The sequence below is a fragment of the Pieris rapae genome, chromosome 15 (genome assembly GCF_905147795.1).
Source record: "Pieris rapae chromosome 15, ilPieRapa1.1, whole genome shotgun sequence".
NCBI classification, from domain to species: domain Eukaryota; kingdom Metazoa; phylum Arthropoda; class Insecta; order Lepidoptera; family Pieridae; genus Pieris; species Pieris rapae.
In genome coordinates, this window is record NC_059523.1 from 9282339 (window position 1) to 9297723 (window position 15385).

At 33.7% G+C, this 15385-nt stretch overlaps 1 protein-coding gene and 1 long non-coding RNA gene across 3 annotated transcripts; both read left to right on the top strand.

Annotated features, from left to right (window-relative positions):
- Positions 1-96: 96 nt before the first annotated feature.
- LOC110997231 (angiotensin-converting enzyme) lies at positions 97-11396 on the top strand. The gene is made up of 17 exons (XM_022265288.2): positions 97-127; positions 327-476; positions 2038-2114; positions 2201-2420; positions 2711-2887; positions 3617-3806; positions 4166-4357; positions 5288-5402; positions 6080-6232; positions 6467-6591; positions 7327-7411; positions 7824-7917; positions 8199-8273; positions 9112-9186; positions 10071-10204; positions 10781-10879; positions 11205-11396. The coding sequence occupies exons 2-17, from the start codon at positions 402-404 to the stop codon at positions 11380-11382; spliced, it is 2064 nt and encodes a 687-aa protein (XP_022120980.2). The 5' UTR covers positions 97-127; positions 327-401; the 3' UTR covers positions 11383-11396.
- Positions 11397-12632: 1236 nt separating this feature from the next.
- LOC110997232 lies at positions 12633-15367 on the top strand. 2 transcript variants are annotated; one of them, XR_006750690.1, is made up of 5 exons: positions 12633-12858; positions 13345-13505; positions 14193-14280; positions 14925-14982; positions 15261-15367. It is a non-coding gene; the product is annotated as an uncharacterized LOC110997232 (long non-coding RNA). The 2 variants fall into 2 exon arrangements; XR_006750691.1 differs by lacking the exon at positions 14925-14982 and having other exon boundaries at positions 12634-12858.
- The last annotated feature ends 18 nt before the right edge of the window (positions 15368-15385 follow it).

Below are 15385 nucleotides of genomic sequence, written 5' to 3' on the forward strand. Positions count from 1 at the left end.
ATCCGTAGATATTATGTGCGATATGGCGGTCCCCTCAATCTGTGTCGTGTTTACTCACCGTGGCCAAAACAATACAGCGGAAACATTAGTTGACGACAAGGAGTAACGCTAGGCTGTTTTCTATAACGTAAAATTAAAAAAATCTTAAAAAATAAATATAGTTTCATCGGATTAAAAGCGTATTTTGTTGTATTATTCGAATAAATTACATCTTCTATTAATTCGTAATAAATTAAGTTTTGAGTGTGTGTTTCTAAAATTTTAATTTCTTAACTTAAATTCGCTTTTAATTCGATAAAACCTTATTAAACATTGTTTTTATTTAGAGCATGGTCAATACAGTGAAAAATAATATAATTATACATATTATGTGTTTATTAAAGTGACAATTGACTTCCAAGATGGCGGTCAAAAAAGGCGCGTTAATTTTATTTGCTTTCTACACACGGTTCGCGTGCTGTGATTATTATCGAATGGTGAGTATATAATAAATCATAATGTGAAAATCTTTATAAAGATGTATATTTCCTTATATAATATTAGAAACTACAGTCTAGTGTGTTATGCTAGAAAGCTCTTGCCTGGATAACAATTATTTCGTCAGGGTAATATTATCTATTGTTATCATAATTAATCGCGTTTTAATACAATAAAATGTTCTATATTCTATACGCAATTCGAAAGTCTAAAACTGGAAGAGTTTTTTTTTGTTTTTAGTAATTATTTATACGTTCAAGATTATGAGCCAATATTTTCGGGTGCGTACAATAAATTCAATTGCCACACTATCGGCATTCGAACACACGACCATGAGAATCGCTTAACCACTGCGCTATCGCTGCTCCGTCTAACTCAATTATCGATGAAAGTTAATTACATCGTTACAGTATCCAACAAATAATTACAACGAATTTTGTCTTTGAGTAGATTCTCTATGAAATAATATATTCTGTGTAATAGAGGAGCATTAGTTTTTTTAAATAATATAAAATATGTTTACAATATTGTTATAAGCCAACTTTTAAAAAAGGTAGCAGGTAATTTTAAGAGGGACTTACAACGAACGTTTGTCAAAATTCAATCGATTTTTGAACCTTGCCATGGAGTGTTCCATATTTGGTTTATTGTCCTTTATTGGCGGTTAGCAATTAAAGTGTGACCAAAAATGTTAAACATGTTTATAAAAAAAACTACTACTAAGTAGTATTCTCATACTTAAGTAAGTATGAGAGTGCTAGCCTAGTGGCTTTAGTGTGCAACTCCCATCCCTGAAATCGTAGGTTCGATCCCCGACAGCACTAATGACATTTTTTCATTTAACATTCGCTTCAACGGTGAAGGAAAGCATCGTGAGGAAACCGACTTGCCTTAGATCCATATAGTCTCGTGTGTCACGGGCTATTAGTTGACAAATGATTATGAAATCATACGGAAATCTGAGGCCCAGACCTAAAAATTAGTGATGACTGACTCCCATATATCAATAACGTATTGGATTAAGACGTTCAGGAGTCATGGTTCTACGTCTCGACGTTGAATCTTACCCGAAACGATTCTATTGTGTACACAAAACCTTGCAAACATAATTTTGGAAGGAAACCCAGTTCTATAGGAGATACGCTGACACACACACATTAAGTGGTATTACAGTTCTCAAGGATTTTATTATGTTTATTTAATTTGCTGTGACAAAGTGTCTCTTGTCGTGATACGTTTTGCTTCGGTGATTATCGCGACCTTAGTAGCCTGAAGTGTGAAGTGGCCAGGCGGTTTCGTAGAGAGACAATTTTCGTAGGGATGACTGAAGATCGTACTGGTCTCGCCCCATGGTTCCAGGGCATTGGGATGTTGAAACCAATAATCTTTATTTGATCAGACCAACGGGTAACCCCAACATCTCCTGCTATCACCTCGAGGTGAAAACCGAATAGTCTCAAACTGGCCTACCATTACCAGTTCTCTTTTGGCATTTTTTATATAGAACAGGTTATATTACTAAATTTTAATTAACACATACATATACTATTGTTATAATAGGGCACTAACACAAATGCGGCTGAAGCGATGCAATTCCTGAGGGAGTACGACAGGGAAGCGTCAGGCATGTGTTACAGGTAAGATTTCTGGTCTTTCTCTTCTCCAGACACATCTTAAGTGAATCCTTCTGTAACTGATACACGTTAATTTGTTTTTCTTTCAGAGTAACAATAGCACAATGGAAATTCGTGACCAACATAACAGAATATAATCGCCGCAAAATGCTTGAAGAGTTGGGAATTAACTCCAAATTTGAGAGGCTCTCGTGGAGGAAGGCAGCTGCGTATGATGCCTCCAGGGTGTCAGATCCTCAGAGCAGGCGGCAGCTGGTTAAAATTCTCCAGGGCAGTCGATCTGCCCTGCCTGATGAACAGTTTTCCGAGGTGCCTTTTGGATTTTTCTATAAATAAATATGTATAAATTTTAATAAAAGAATATTAAATAGAAAATTCAAAAGTTTGGCCTCTGTGGCTGTGTACCTTGTGTTTTACGATACTTATTCGTTTATGGAGATAATCCCCTACCAAGAAATCACCGGTACTCTCTAACGGGCACCAATAAAAATTTCCGCCTGTTTTACGCCATCTTTTTTATTTGTCGTAAACATCCAAATTTAGTACGTTTACTCCATATATTGTTATGTATCCCTTAAATGTAAATTTATCTCTTTCAGATACAAACCCTAATAAATGAGATGAAAGAGATATACAACTCGGCAAAAATATGTCCCTTTGGTCAGAAACCATATGATCCTCATATCCCGAGGCTGCCTCCCACGGAAGTGCCTGAGATAAATCAACACCAGTACCATCTTAGTAATGAGCCATTCCAGCATTACAAATTGAACCAGGTAAAATTCTTCTTATAGATAAACTCAAATATTCTCATTCGTCGTGAAAACTTTAAATTCGATATTTTTCGGCTCATTCTCGTATTAGATTAAAAATTGTGTCCGCAGATAGGTTTTTTAACACGAGAGGTAAATTATGTCTTAATTAAATTATTTCTTCTACGAACATCAGATTTGGGAATCTGATGTTCGTAGAAGGAAGATTCAAGCCTGTTTATTTGTCATCTGAATGTGGGCCTCCACTATTTTGCTCCAGTAAGACCTGCATTTATACTGCACTGCGTAGGGATGCCAACAGGCTCGAATTTAATGACGTGGAATAAGTGTTACCATGAAGATTTTATGTTCCAAAATAAATGAATTTTCTTTTAAATTTTCATTCTTTTTCACTGGCCTCTCTGTATCCAACCTCCTTGACGATGTCGTCATTCCACCTATTTGTGGACGGCCGCATGGTCTTTTGTTCTGCCATGTCTCCATTCAAAGAGACTGCGGGTCGATTGGACATGATGGACAAGGACCAATGTCTCCGTAGATTATAGTTTAGGTTAATGACAAAGTCTCCTTAAATTATCTGAGGAATGTTTGTATTTTTCTATCTATGGTCGCTTATCAAGCCGTGAAATGAACCAGCAAGACCTGAAAATCAATGGCATGTGTCTAGACGGATCGATATTGTTTGATATAAGAGTTGGAAGAAAAATGTGAAGGCAAGATATGGTTTTTCAGGAGGTTACAGAGTTCCCAAACTACTGTGATATGCAACTGGATCCGGAAATATCCAGGATTCTCGCTCACTCCAGGATAGAGAGCGAGTTGCTCTACGTCTGGAAGAGTTTCCGGGATAAAACTGGACCGAAATTGAAAAATCGCTTCATGAGATACGTGCAACTGGCGAATCAGGCTGCAATTAGCTCTGGTAATAATCATTATTTTACAGTGATTTATGATCTCCAGTTATTTGGGAGTTCTAACGTGAAGACGTGATTTTTATATTTGTCTGCATTCTTTCGTCTGATTGGGATAATATCTAAAGTTCTTTTGATTAAATTGAGAATTTTTCTCTGATTATGACAAAATAATTTGCAAGGAAAATGATTCTTTTTGGATGACAATTGATATCTTATTAATTGAAAATACATAAAAAATAGTCCCTGAACTTCCAAATGGGTACCGAGAATGCCAATTTCTTCAAACTCAAAACTCTTCACTCAGAAATCGCAACGCATCCTCGATTAACCAGACATCTATTTGCTTCGTGAAAATTTTCTATTGCAGGTTACAAAGACGCAGGTGACCAGATGAGATCGGCCTATGACGATCCCTCTTTCCGAGAAAGTGTAGAGGAGGTCTACAACCAGGTGGCCCCACTTTACAAGCAACTCTTCACTTATGTCAGACGGAAGCTGGTGCAAAGATATGGCGAGAACAGTGTTCGCAGTGATGGGCCCATACCGGCTCATTTATTGGGTATATTTAACAATGCTAAGGGGTTTGAAGTGAAACTTTTGGCGCATGAGGATAATTTTTTTACGGATGAATCCGTAAAAAATTTACGTCACGAAGATGGGCAGCGTTTTTTATTTTGTTTATAAATTTAATTAACAAAACAGTAACATAATAAAATATTTAAAAATATACTAACTATTTCGTAACTACACAAGACTTCGGATAAAAAATAGATTTCGACTAATAAACAACTTTTCCTTTGATATTTTTAATTATATTGGAATATAATTTGGGGGCAAGGGCCATTAGGTCTTTTAATCCAGCCCTGGAGGTGATTCCCACAATATGAAGAAAATACTACTTGGATTATATATGTTTAAAAACTTTGTTATTGACCTTTTTATCTCTTCAGTCGGCAGCTCATGTGCGACTGTCGTGTTCAGCACGGAAAATTTGATCGGTCCATCGGCCACGTGATCCTTTGTCTTCTGTGTCAGTCCCATGATCAGTTCCTTCTAGTTCTCATTGTCTCTGCGCATTGTATGGCTAAAATGTGTATCTTCCACGTGGACTCTGTTGACCTTTTTGTATATAATATGAAGTCTTTTCATTCATATAATATGTTTGACTGACTTGAAACTTAAAATCGACTTCGTTGGGAAATCCTGGAAATCTTATTTTCTATCCTGATGGCGTGGCATTGCATCATGGGATGGTCTCAAAACTTGGCGATTAAAAAGAATGGTGGAGAGTTTCCTGCCAGTTCTTCTTGTCCGCTATACGCTCTTGACTTGGTAGTAAATGTAAATTTAGAATCAATTTAACATATTTTCTGTTACTTATCTTAATTGTGATGAATAAAGTTATTATGAAGTTGAAATTAGGGCTTTAGAAGATTTCTCTCTTTTCTCCTGTATAAGAGATTTGCAAAATTCTTAATCTCTTTAACAGGCAACATGTGGGCCCAGAACTGGAAGTCGATAATGGACTTGGTGATGCCGTTTCCTCAGGCTGCAAACATTGATGTGACCTCGGAAATGCTGCGGCAGGGATTTACACCACTGAGGTAGGTTTAATCATATCATACGTACACTTGATCATGGGTTATCTGGTTTAACCTTATAATTAAAAAAAAAAGAATTATTATTAATATATCTACAATAAATACATATTATACAACAAAGAGGATGAAAAGATGGAAAGAGCCACCAGGGAAAAGAAAGAGGGGTTCCCCTCTTGCACGGTGGGCTGGCGAGCTTAAGGTAGTTGGTGGAGAAGAGAGAGAGATAGAGACAATTGGAGAAAGCCTAAAGCTCTTTTTAAATATCGATAAATGTCTCAATTATTAGCTTAATTATAACTGTTATTATACAGTATGTTTTTTTTAATGTATATATTTAATCTTAATTAGTCTAACTACGTCTTCGTCTATACAAAACTGTACATAACTACGTTAACAAACACGGGTAACTATTAAAACCACATTTGTGTTTTAGTAACTTTTTTAAAACAGTTTGATTCTCAATTACCCGCTCATGCTATTAAAAAAAACTATTAACAATTTTATAATCTTTGGTTCTATAATCAACATTGACTAAAATTTATTCGCCTTCAAAAATAAATCAGTCTAATTATATTATATGTAACTCTTTTTATTACAGCGTAAACACAATTTGACAAAAAGAGACGATTTATTTAGTAATATAGTTATTATAGAAAGTTTTTTTTTTAATATTTTCTCAGAATATTTCAAATGTCCGAAGAGTTCTATACCTCTATGGGCATGAAGCCAGTGCCGCCAGAATTCTGGCGCGGTTCCATGCTGGTCCGACCTTCGCAGAGAAGCGTCCAGTGCACGGCTAGCGCTTGGGACTTTTGTAATCGGATTGACTATAGGTAAATATGTATTATCATAAAACAAGGATTAAACAATCAAAATTTTGAATTTCATTATATTTAAATGCTTAAGCGTGCGTGTCTCATACCAGATGTCGGAGGTTCAAACGGTGAAGAAACCGACTTGCCTCAAACCCAAAAAGTCGACGGCGTGTGTCAGGCACAGGAGGCTAATTACTTGCTTTAATATAGATAAATGATCATGAAACATTAATAATTTTTCTTTTGGAACAGAATAAAGCAATGCACAGAAGTGACAATGCAGGATTTGATTTCTACACATCACGAAATGGCACACATACAATATTATCTACAATACGCTGAACAACCACATCTATTCAGAGACGGGGCTAATCCGGGTAAGTGTATATCTATTTAATCGTTATATACACATCAAATATAATGAAAAGTATTCATTCATATGAATATCAGAATAGAAATATATATTAAATGCTTCTAATTTTACATTTACTGCCAGTTCTCATATCGCGTAGAATGAAAGAAGAGAACTGGCAATAAACTCTCCGCCACTCTTTTTAAACGCCATGTTTTTTAAACACATTTTTTGTACGGCTACATCCATTCACCATGCTCCACATGATCTTCAGTAATTAATAATAATAAAATAAATTAAAAACAAAGATTTGTCCTCTATCAGCAGGAGGCATGGTGAAAACGTACTTACACATACTCTGATTAATGATTCTGTAACATTTTTAATAATTGCTATCACAAAAAAATACATATTTAGATTAGGTACATATATATTAAATGCGTAAGATAAACCACTCCTTATATGGAAATTGTATTCGTTTTTACAACAAACTCCCAAGCGAAATTAGAGAATTATGACTAAATAAATGAATGACTCAAAACTTTTCTATTAAAAAGAGTGGTAGAGTTTCTTGCCAGTTCTTCAACTCCGTTCTACTCCCTTGATATGAGAACTGGCAGTAAATGTAAAATTAGAAGCATTTAATATATTTCTTTTTGTTCAAAATTGTACATTGTGTTACCTAAATGAATAACTAATTTTGAGTCTTTACAAAATGTAATAAAAACTTGTTTCTATTAATATTTTATTTCGTTTGCAGCTTTCCACGAGGCAGTAGCGAACGCGGCGACATTATCAGTGTATAATTTGCCACATTTACAAAGAGTGGGACTTTACCAGAATAAGTAATGAAAACTTACCCGCCTATTTATAAAAAAAAATTGTTGATTCACCTTAACGTGTTTTTGTCTTTATTCATCCTACATTAAGTACAATTTGAAAGAGAGAGAGAGACTAAGAAGTGAAGTAAAACTAATTTAGTTTTGTGTAAGGAGTACTCTTAGTATCAAAATATTATAGTCACAATATTAAGGTATTAATTTATTTATTAAGTACGTACTAATTAAATAATTAATTAATTAAAGGTACTAATTGTCTTTTACCTTCATCCTCCTTTGCTCTGGATTATTTATAAGTTAACTTGATAAAGAGCACTCTTAGTAAGCGTTCATCACTTAGGTATAGCCATTTGACACAGACACAAACACACATATATTTTATGTTTAATAATATATATATATATATATTTATGGTCAGGTCTCATGATCCCTACGAAGTGACGATGAATTTCCTCATGTCCATGGCTTTGGAGAAGGTGGCTTATTTACCTTTCGCGTTTATGGTGGATCAGGTAAGTTGGGGTATATGATAATATTGTCTTAATTGTGCAAGTAGATATATAAATAATAGACACTTATTAAAATTATTTAAGTATATACAATTAAATACTCTGATTCTGATTGGATTCACAAGATAGATTTATCAATTGTAATATTACAATTCTAGAATTAGTTGCGAATGTGTAAATTCTTATTTAATTATGTTTTCCCAACACTTGATCGAAAATTGCTGAAAAACAATCACAACTTCATTAAAAAATATTATTTGTTTTAATATTTTTGACAAATTTAGTGGCGCTGGTCGGTATTTGAAGATGGCGTCGAAAACATGAACACAAGATGGTGGCAGATGAAACTAAGATATCAAGTTAGTATTGCTTTTATTATCCATACCCCTACGGGATGCAGTAGGTATTTTGAATATAATAGAAGACAGATATACTTACTATTTCCTCGTTACAATTTTAATTTAGCTTTTACTGGGAGGCTCTAAGAAGTTTCCGTGGTATAGAAAAAGAAAACCTGTCCCTAACTGCTAAACTGCTGCCTAAATATTGTAACCTAGAGATCGTGTTGAACCTAGAGTCAGATAGTCTTAATAACCTCAGGTTTACCAAATCTTTAAAAAATTATTTATGAAAAGTGTTATTACAGTTAGGTACAAATTATTTAACCGATAGACTTTAATTTCTTTTACAAAAGTTTATTAATATTGTAATAATTATAAGTTATATAGTAAATACGTTCTCCAAAAAATGTACCTTGTTAGAATAGATATGTACTAACTATTGTGTAGCATGCCCTCCCACAACATTACTGCCCAACAAAGGTTACTTACAAACTTACAAAGGTCCTTATTGTAATAATAACGTGTCACTTGTAAAATATTAACATAAAAATGCAATAACGATTTGAGTTTGAGTTTGAATAATAGTATTCAGATCCGAGGGCTGGATCAAAGTAACTTCTCGATAGGTGTGACGTACTAACTCTAAATAAGTTGTTTGGGAAAGATCATGCTTTGATGTGTCCAGGATCGCTTTAGTATAACCTACTGTGCCCGGATTGTCGAATTCACTTCAATCGGCGCTAGGTTCGACAATGCAATCTTGAATTTGGATTCGAATTTTAAAAATCTCCCTTTCTCTGAAATCTAATTTGATATAATTGATTTAATATCTATTAAATTACAATTAATTATTTAGGGAGTTACACCACCTATTACAAGGACAGAAGCAGATTTTGATCCCGGATCCAAATATCACATTATATCAGATCAAGTGAGTTTAATATTTTAAGAAAATGTAAAGTTTGAATAATATTCACATTAGCACTACAATGTTTTTTAAGCACTTAAGTTGTTCACATTTATTTGTTCCGAGAAATACACTAACCCAAAAGACTAGTTTTAGTTTCCTTGTGAGTCTACGCACTAGCGCCGTAGTGTCGAACAATTCCATTTATAAGTGTACGTAATAACTAATACCTGAAGCACTTGTGAAGTCAGCGAAATGTATATGTCGCAACCAACTTTCTCAATAAGCCGTTCAATTAACGGCCTAGCTTCTTAATTAAAGCGCCGTTTAACTAGCGGCCTGAAAGATATTTAGCCAGTTCATCAAACAGCTAGGCAGTTAAATGAACGGCTGAGTAGGTAAGCTACACATTAATAGTTATTTCGTAGACTTATAAATCTAATTAGTTCTTAGTATATATATATATATATATATATATACTACACTAGCTCAAAAGGCCTAGTAATTTAGGGTCTACGTACTAGCTCCGTAGTGTCGAACTAATTCAATATATAAGTGTACGAAATAACTATATATATGTCGCAGTCAATTAGCTTATCGAGTCGTTCAATTAACAGCTTAGCCTCTTAACCAAACAACGCAGTTTATCTTATCAGTTAATCAAACAGTTAGACAAATGACATAGATCGATGGCGTTTTATTACTTACCTAGCCTGATGGCTGTTAATTTAAATTAAATCGCTAGGCAGTTAATTGAACAGCTAGTAAACTAGTTGGCAGATATATGTTTTTTTATACTATGATATTTAGGGAAAATTTGTTGTTATCCTTATTAAAATGTTACATATATAAAGCAGATTTTTACAAAAACATATTCATAAAGAGTATAATTGATAACCGTACTGCAGGAATACATAAAGTACTTTCTGGCGACGATACTCGAGTTCCAGATTTTTGAACAGCTGTGCCTTGTCTCCGGTCATCTGGGACACCTGCACGAGTGTGATATATACAGGAGTAGAGATGCTGGAAGGCTGTTAAGGTATTCCATTTTCTATTGCTAGTCAAGCTCTTAAAAGGGACCATCTGTATAGTAGCGTTAAATGTAAAATTATTTTTGACAATTAACATTTTTTTAATTTCAGTTCCCATTCTGTCAAAATTCTGTGTTTCATAGTTTTTTTAATAATCTCAATCGATATTTAATAATTTTATATACTTTATGTTTATTTTATTTATTATAATGGAGGCTTTTAAAATGCTTTGTAAAAATTCAGCCAGTCACGAATATGTCTTCTAAAGATATCATTTTATATCTAATTCCGAATCTGATTTGGTCCCATTTGGTGTCGAAACACAGGAGACCAGAGAGCTGGCAGCTACCTCTGACAAAGATTCAGTCTAGCTATTCAAAGGGGGAACGCTGCCAGTATCTTCGGAACCTTGCCTAAAGGGACTCCTTATAAAAATATATTTTAGTTTTTAAATTTTGAGATATGTTTATGTTAAAGTAGTAACAATAACATGGCCACTTTTATTATTTTAAATTCTTTTAATAATTCTTAATATATAGTACAAATATCAAATTATTAATTCCTGTTTACACCTTTATTCTTAGTGAAATAATGCAGCCAGGCTCCTCCAAGTCAGCGTCAGAGATTATTCGAAGTGTGACACGGGGAAGAACTAACCGGATATCACCTGAAGCACTTGTCAAGTAAGCTAAAATGGCAGATAAAGTTAATAAAAAAATACGAAATATTGAACTAAAATAAATCGTTAGTTTATGTGACTACTATTACTGATTTAATCGCAATATTCTTAAATTATCTGTTTATATTGCTGGTCTAATACGACTATGATACGGCATCGGGTATCGAATACTCGGATCCAAGAGCTAGGAATGGCAATGGTTAAAAAAAATGAATAAGACGCTCGCACGGATCCGAGTGACACCGCTTCTATGACCCCGCTCCACTAGGATCCGGAGAAAGAAGCACATAATGTATTAAGTCATTATCACAAAACAATATTTTTATCAGATACTTCCGTCCACTCGAACTATGGCTACGGGTTCAAAATCGCGACGAGCAATTAATCGGCTGGAATTCAAATCAACTGGATGTCGCTCTCTTTGCGCCGCGGAAAAGCGCGGGAACTTTTGACAGCCCGCCATTATTCTCTATTGTTATAACTGTTTGTCTTTGGATGTTTTATTAAAGAGTTTTTATGGATCTTTGTTTTTGTTGATACCTGAATTTTCCCCACATACGATTTCTCTCGACCATGGCAGAAGGCAACTGCTGGCCAAGCATTTTATTACATTCCTTTTAGCTCAATAAGCAGCAACTCAGAAAGCAGTAATTTCTGTGTGTACTTATGTACACGCGTTAGAAGCTATACTTCTTTGGCGTATGGAAAAAAATAACTAAAATTCAGTAGTGATTAATATTAAAATTAATCTATAAATATTAACCGTTAATAATTTAATAATATTTAGTATGAATTATATTAAATAATAATTTTGTCATGTATATTACTAAATTATTTATTATATACAGACAGTTAGCCTCAATTGTATTGAAGCACTTAGGAAGGTTGATGAGCACAGTTTTTTCACAAATATTTTTCTAAATATTCAATCACTTCTGATAAATAATTTAAATACACAGTGAACTGAGGCGGCGTGCGTTCCAACATGCGCCACTAAAAGAGGTTCCATTTGTGTTTTGTTGGTAGCATTTTTTCTTCAACTTAATGATCGATTTAGTGGGCTGTTTTCATTCTGTTTGTTTTGTGTCATGGTGCTCGCGCATCGTAAAATTTCACTCACATCAATTTTTCATAACGCGCCTAAAAAAGTATAACTTCAAAAACTTTCTAATGGTATTTATTTCAGTTAAATAAAAATTACAAAATATAAATATACTACTAAACAAAATATAAAGGTAAAATGGAATCACTATACTTAGGGGACTATAAAATATAATGTATGTTTTATATACATATATAACCTATATATAGATTAAATTACAAATATTTTAAGCAATTATTCAAAAGTATGTATGATCACTTTGCCGATGAGTAGGGATGCCAACAGGTTCGAATTGATTGACGTGGAATAAGTGATACTAAATATATTTTAGATTATATTTCATTTTATTTACACTACATCTGTTATCCAAGATATATTTCCAAAAAGCTGGTAAACGTGTATTTTATTTATGAATAATTAATTACAGTTTGGGAATGTGTCACTACTGTGAGAGAATTTAAAGTTATCGGGTGAAAACTAATTGGGAACATGAAGTCGTCAAAAAGCGATTTGCGTCATTTTTCAATCTCATCAGTAGAATACAATAGAAAAAAGGCTTTCGGACATAATGACTAATTTTACTTTCGTAGACCACAATTTTAGTATTCAGTCTCGAAATATAATTCGTATTGGCGACACGATAATGGCGCGAAATTTGACATTGACATTTTTATTCTTAATTCACACGGCGGTTGGTAATGCCACTGAACTGGAGCAAAGAGGTTTATTGAACAAAATTCGGGACGAAATCGCCGACTCTGTTTTATATTTAACGCAATTGTTAGAAAGATTTAATAATGAATATTTTGCTAAAACTGCATTTGGTAAATACATTAATTATGACCAAATTAAACCCAGATTGTACTCAACGGGGTTAGAAGGTAAGTTATTTTTATTACTTCATTACAATAGATAACTTTTACATTACTAGATATATGTATTGTCTAGTTTTAATTTGTAACGAATATAGTGAATCTCTTAGTTTTCAACAGTTTTAACTTGTAAGTGATACTTACTAGTATTTTCTGCGCTTGTCACAATAATGGACTTATGGAAAAATACCCAATAATTTAAATCTCTTTTACATTGCAGGTAAAAGAGATTTAAAGTCATATTTAAAAAGTTAATTATACAATTTTATTAAATCATAACAAATGTTTGCTTAATGAGTCCAAGAGACGACAACCGAGATTTAGGGTAATATTCAGTGACTAGATTAAGCTCTAGTCACTGCCGTCCGTCAAAAAACTATTCTATTTTGACAGACCGATGGCGTAGTTCGCAATAAAGTAACTATACTGAAAGAATAATACGTCAGAATACTTAGAGACAGCGGATCCAGAATAAGTTTAACATGTATCTTTCAGAATCCCGTGGTATGAAGAAAATGGCTATGGGAATGATGCCACTGATCTTCCACGTAGGGGCCACGTCGACCTGGATGATATTGACTACGATTCTAGCGGCGAAATCCGTGTTTATTGGTATCATCTTACTCGTGTGCAAGATTGCTGTTAGTGCAGCTAAGGTAGGCTTAAGTTTACGCCACATTGGATTAGATCAAAAGGATTTAGTTTCAAATTTCGAGTGGAATGTGATCCATAAAAGTTGTCTCGGGTGAGAAATGTAAATTAATGCGTCGGATCTCGCGGTATTGGCAAGTCTATGAGAGTTATAGATAGAGGCACTTATACAAATTCTTTAGATTAGCCACTATACATTTCCTTCACTTAATATTTCATGTTTCTGCTTATAATTTCGTTAACGCTGATTTTATCGTCCTTGAAAGAAGCAAAAACGTTTCTTTGTACAGCTTTTGTTCATTTCCATTCATTAAAGAAAGTCAAGAACATCTGTACTTGGTGAGAACATCGGCAATTTCTTTCTATGTGCGCATTTAATATTCGCTAGAACGGTGAAGGAATACATCATGAGGAAGCCGGCATTCCTTAGACTCAAAAATTCGACGGCGTGTGTCAGGCACAAGAGGCTCATATTCGAGAAATTGCCTCCTGCCCGTTTGCCCCATTGACAAATTATCACGAAACAGATACAGAAATGTGAAGCCCAGACCTACTGATTTATATATTATCTAATATATACTATATTAGTTTATACATATAACTGTGACGATCTCGCGTAGTTCTATGCGCGTGCGCATAATTACATAGAAACCAGGCGTAGTTAAATGCATGTGGCTATTTATTTTTTCCAGGTCGGATCATTCTTCACAACCTTAAAAGCACATTCTAGTCACGGTCATCATCACGAGTGGGCGTGGTCGCCACCGCATGAGCATCATGGTAGTTGTTTTTTCTCTTCAGTAATTAATAATAACTAACTATAACATATTGTAGTAATTATTGTATATAATAGTTAATTATTGTCCATGTCCCATCCAAAAAATATTCTAATAACAATTCTGTTAATCATTCAAAACGTGAAATAATTTGCAGTATGTTATAGGTAGTAGGATTTATTTCAAAAATTCATAACATTACTGTATATAATATTTTAAAAAGATATTTTGGTCTCAGACAAGATTAAGAAAATAAAACTGCTATCCAATGGCGCTATAGGCATAATAAAGAATTTCTAATGAAAATGAAATTGTCAAAAACATTAATATACTCGAAAATCTACAATAAAGAGTAGTAAAAAAAGGCAGATTTACTTTAATAAAATTGTATTGGTTATGACGAGATAAAAAATTTAAAAAATATTTTAATTGTTATGCCCCGAAGATCCTCCCACCATTGTCTTTGAAACTGATTATTGTCATACATCTTACAGCTTCTGCTTTAATATTAATGCGGACGAAAATCAACGACAACTTTTTCTTTTTTATACACAGTCACAGATTAGTAAAATGGTTATTAGATTCATCCAGATTTCGTTATTGTACTGGTGAGCCAAGGTAACTTTTTAATTTCATTTGTTTTTGCAGGATATAGAAGTTTAAATGGAATCAGTGGGTAATATAAATACAGATATTGGCTCACCAGGTACGTCTTCATCACGTAATTGTATGTAATTAATAAAAACAATCCTTAAAGATAGAGATATAAGGTAGAAATCGGTTAATTTGTAAGAACAAGGACGAAAATTGAATGTCAAAATCAAAATCATAGATTATGAACTGAATAAACTAAATGAGTGAACGAGACACAAAACAGAGGAGCGAGACAACAGATACAAACTTTTATTACAAAATAAATTGTGTACGCAACGAATATATATATATCTATGTATATATATTTATGAAAAGTTGTTCTTTTTTCAGGTCCCATTTATGAATCGGGTCACGGCTGGGGCGAAACGTCATACAAATCCATACCCACTGAATATTTGGAGCATCAAGTCGATAAAAAATCAAGAATAGGATAAAATGCTGAAATTATTAGTAAA

Coding starts and splice junctions, on each gene's coding strand:
- LOC110997231 (XM_022265288.2), top strand. CDS start 402: ATGGCGGTCAAAAAAGGCGCGTTAATTTTATTTGCTTTCTACACACGG. Junction 2,888..3,616: donor AGCATTACAAATTGAACCAG/GTAAAATTCTTC, acceptor ATGGTTTTTCAG/GAGGTTACAGAGTTCCCAAA. Junction 6,233..6,466: donor TGTAATCGGATTGACTATAG/GTAAATATGTAT, acceptor CTTTTGGAACAG/AATAAAGCAATGCACAGAAG.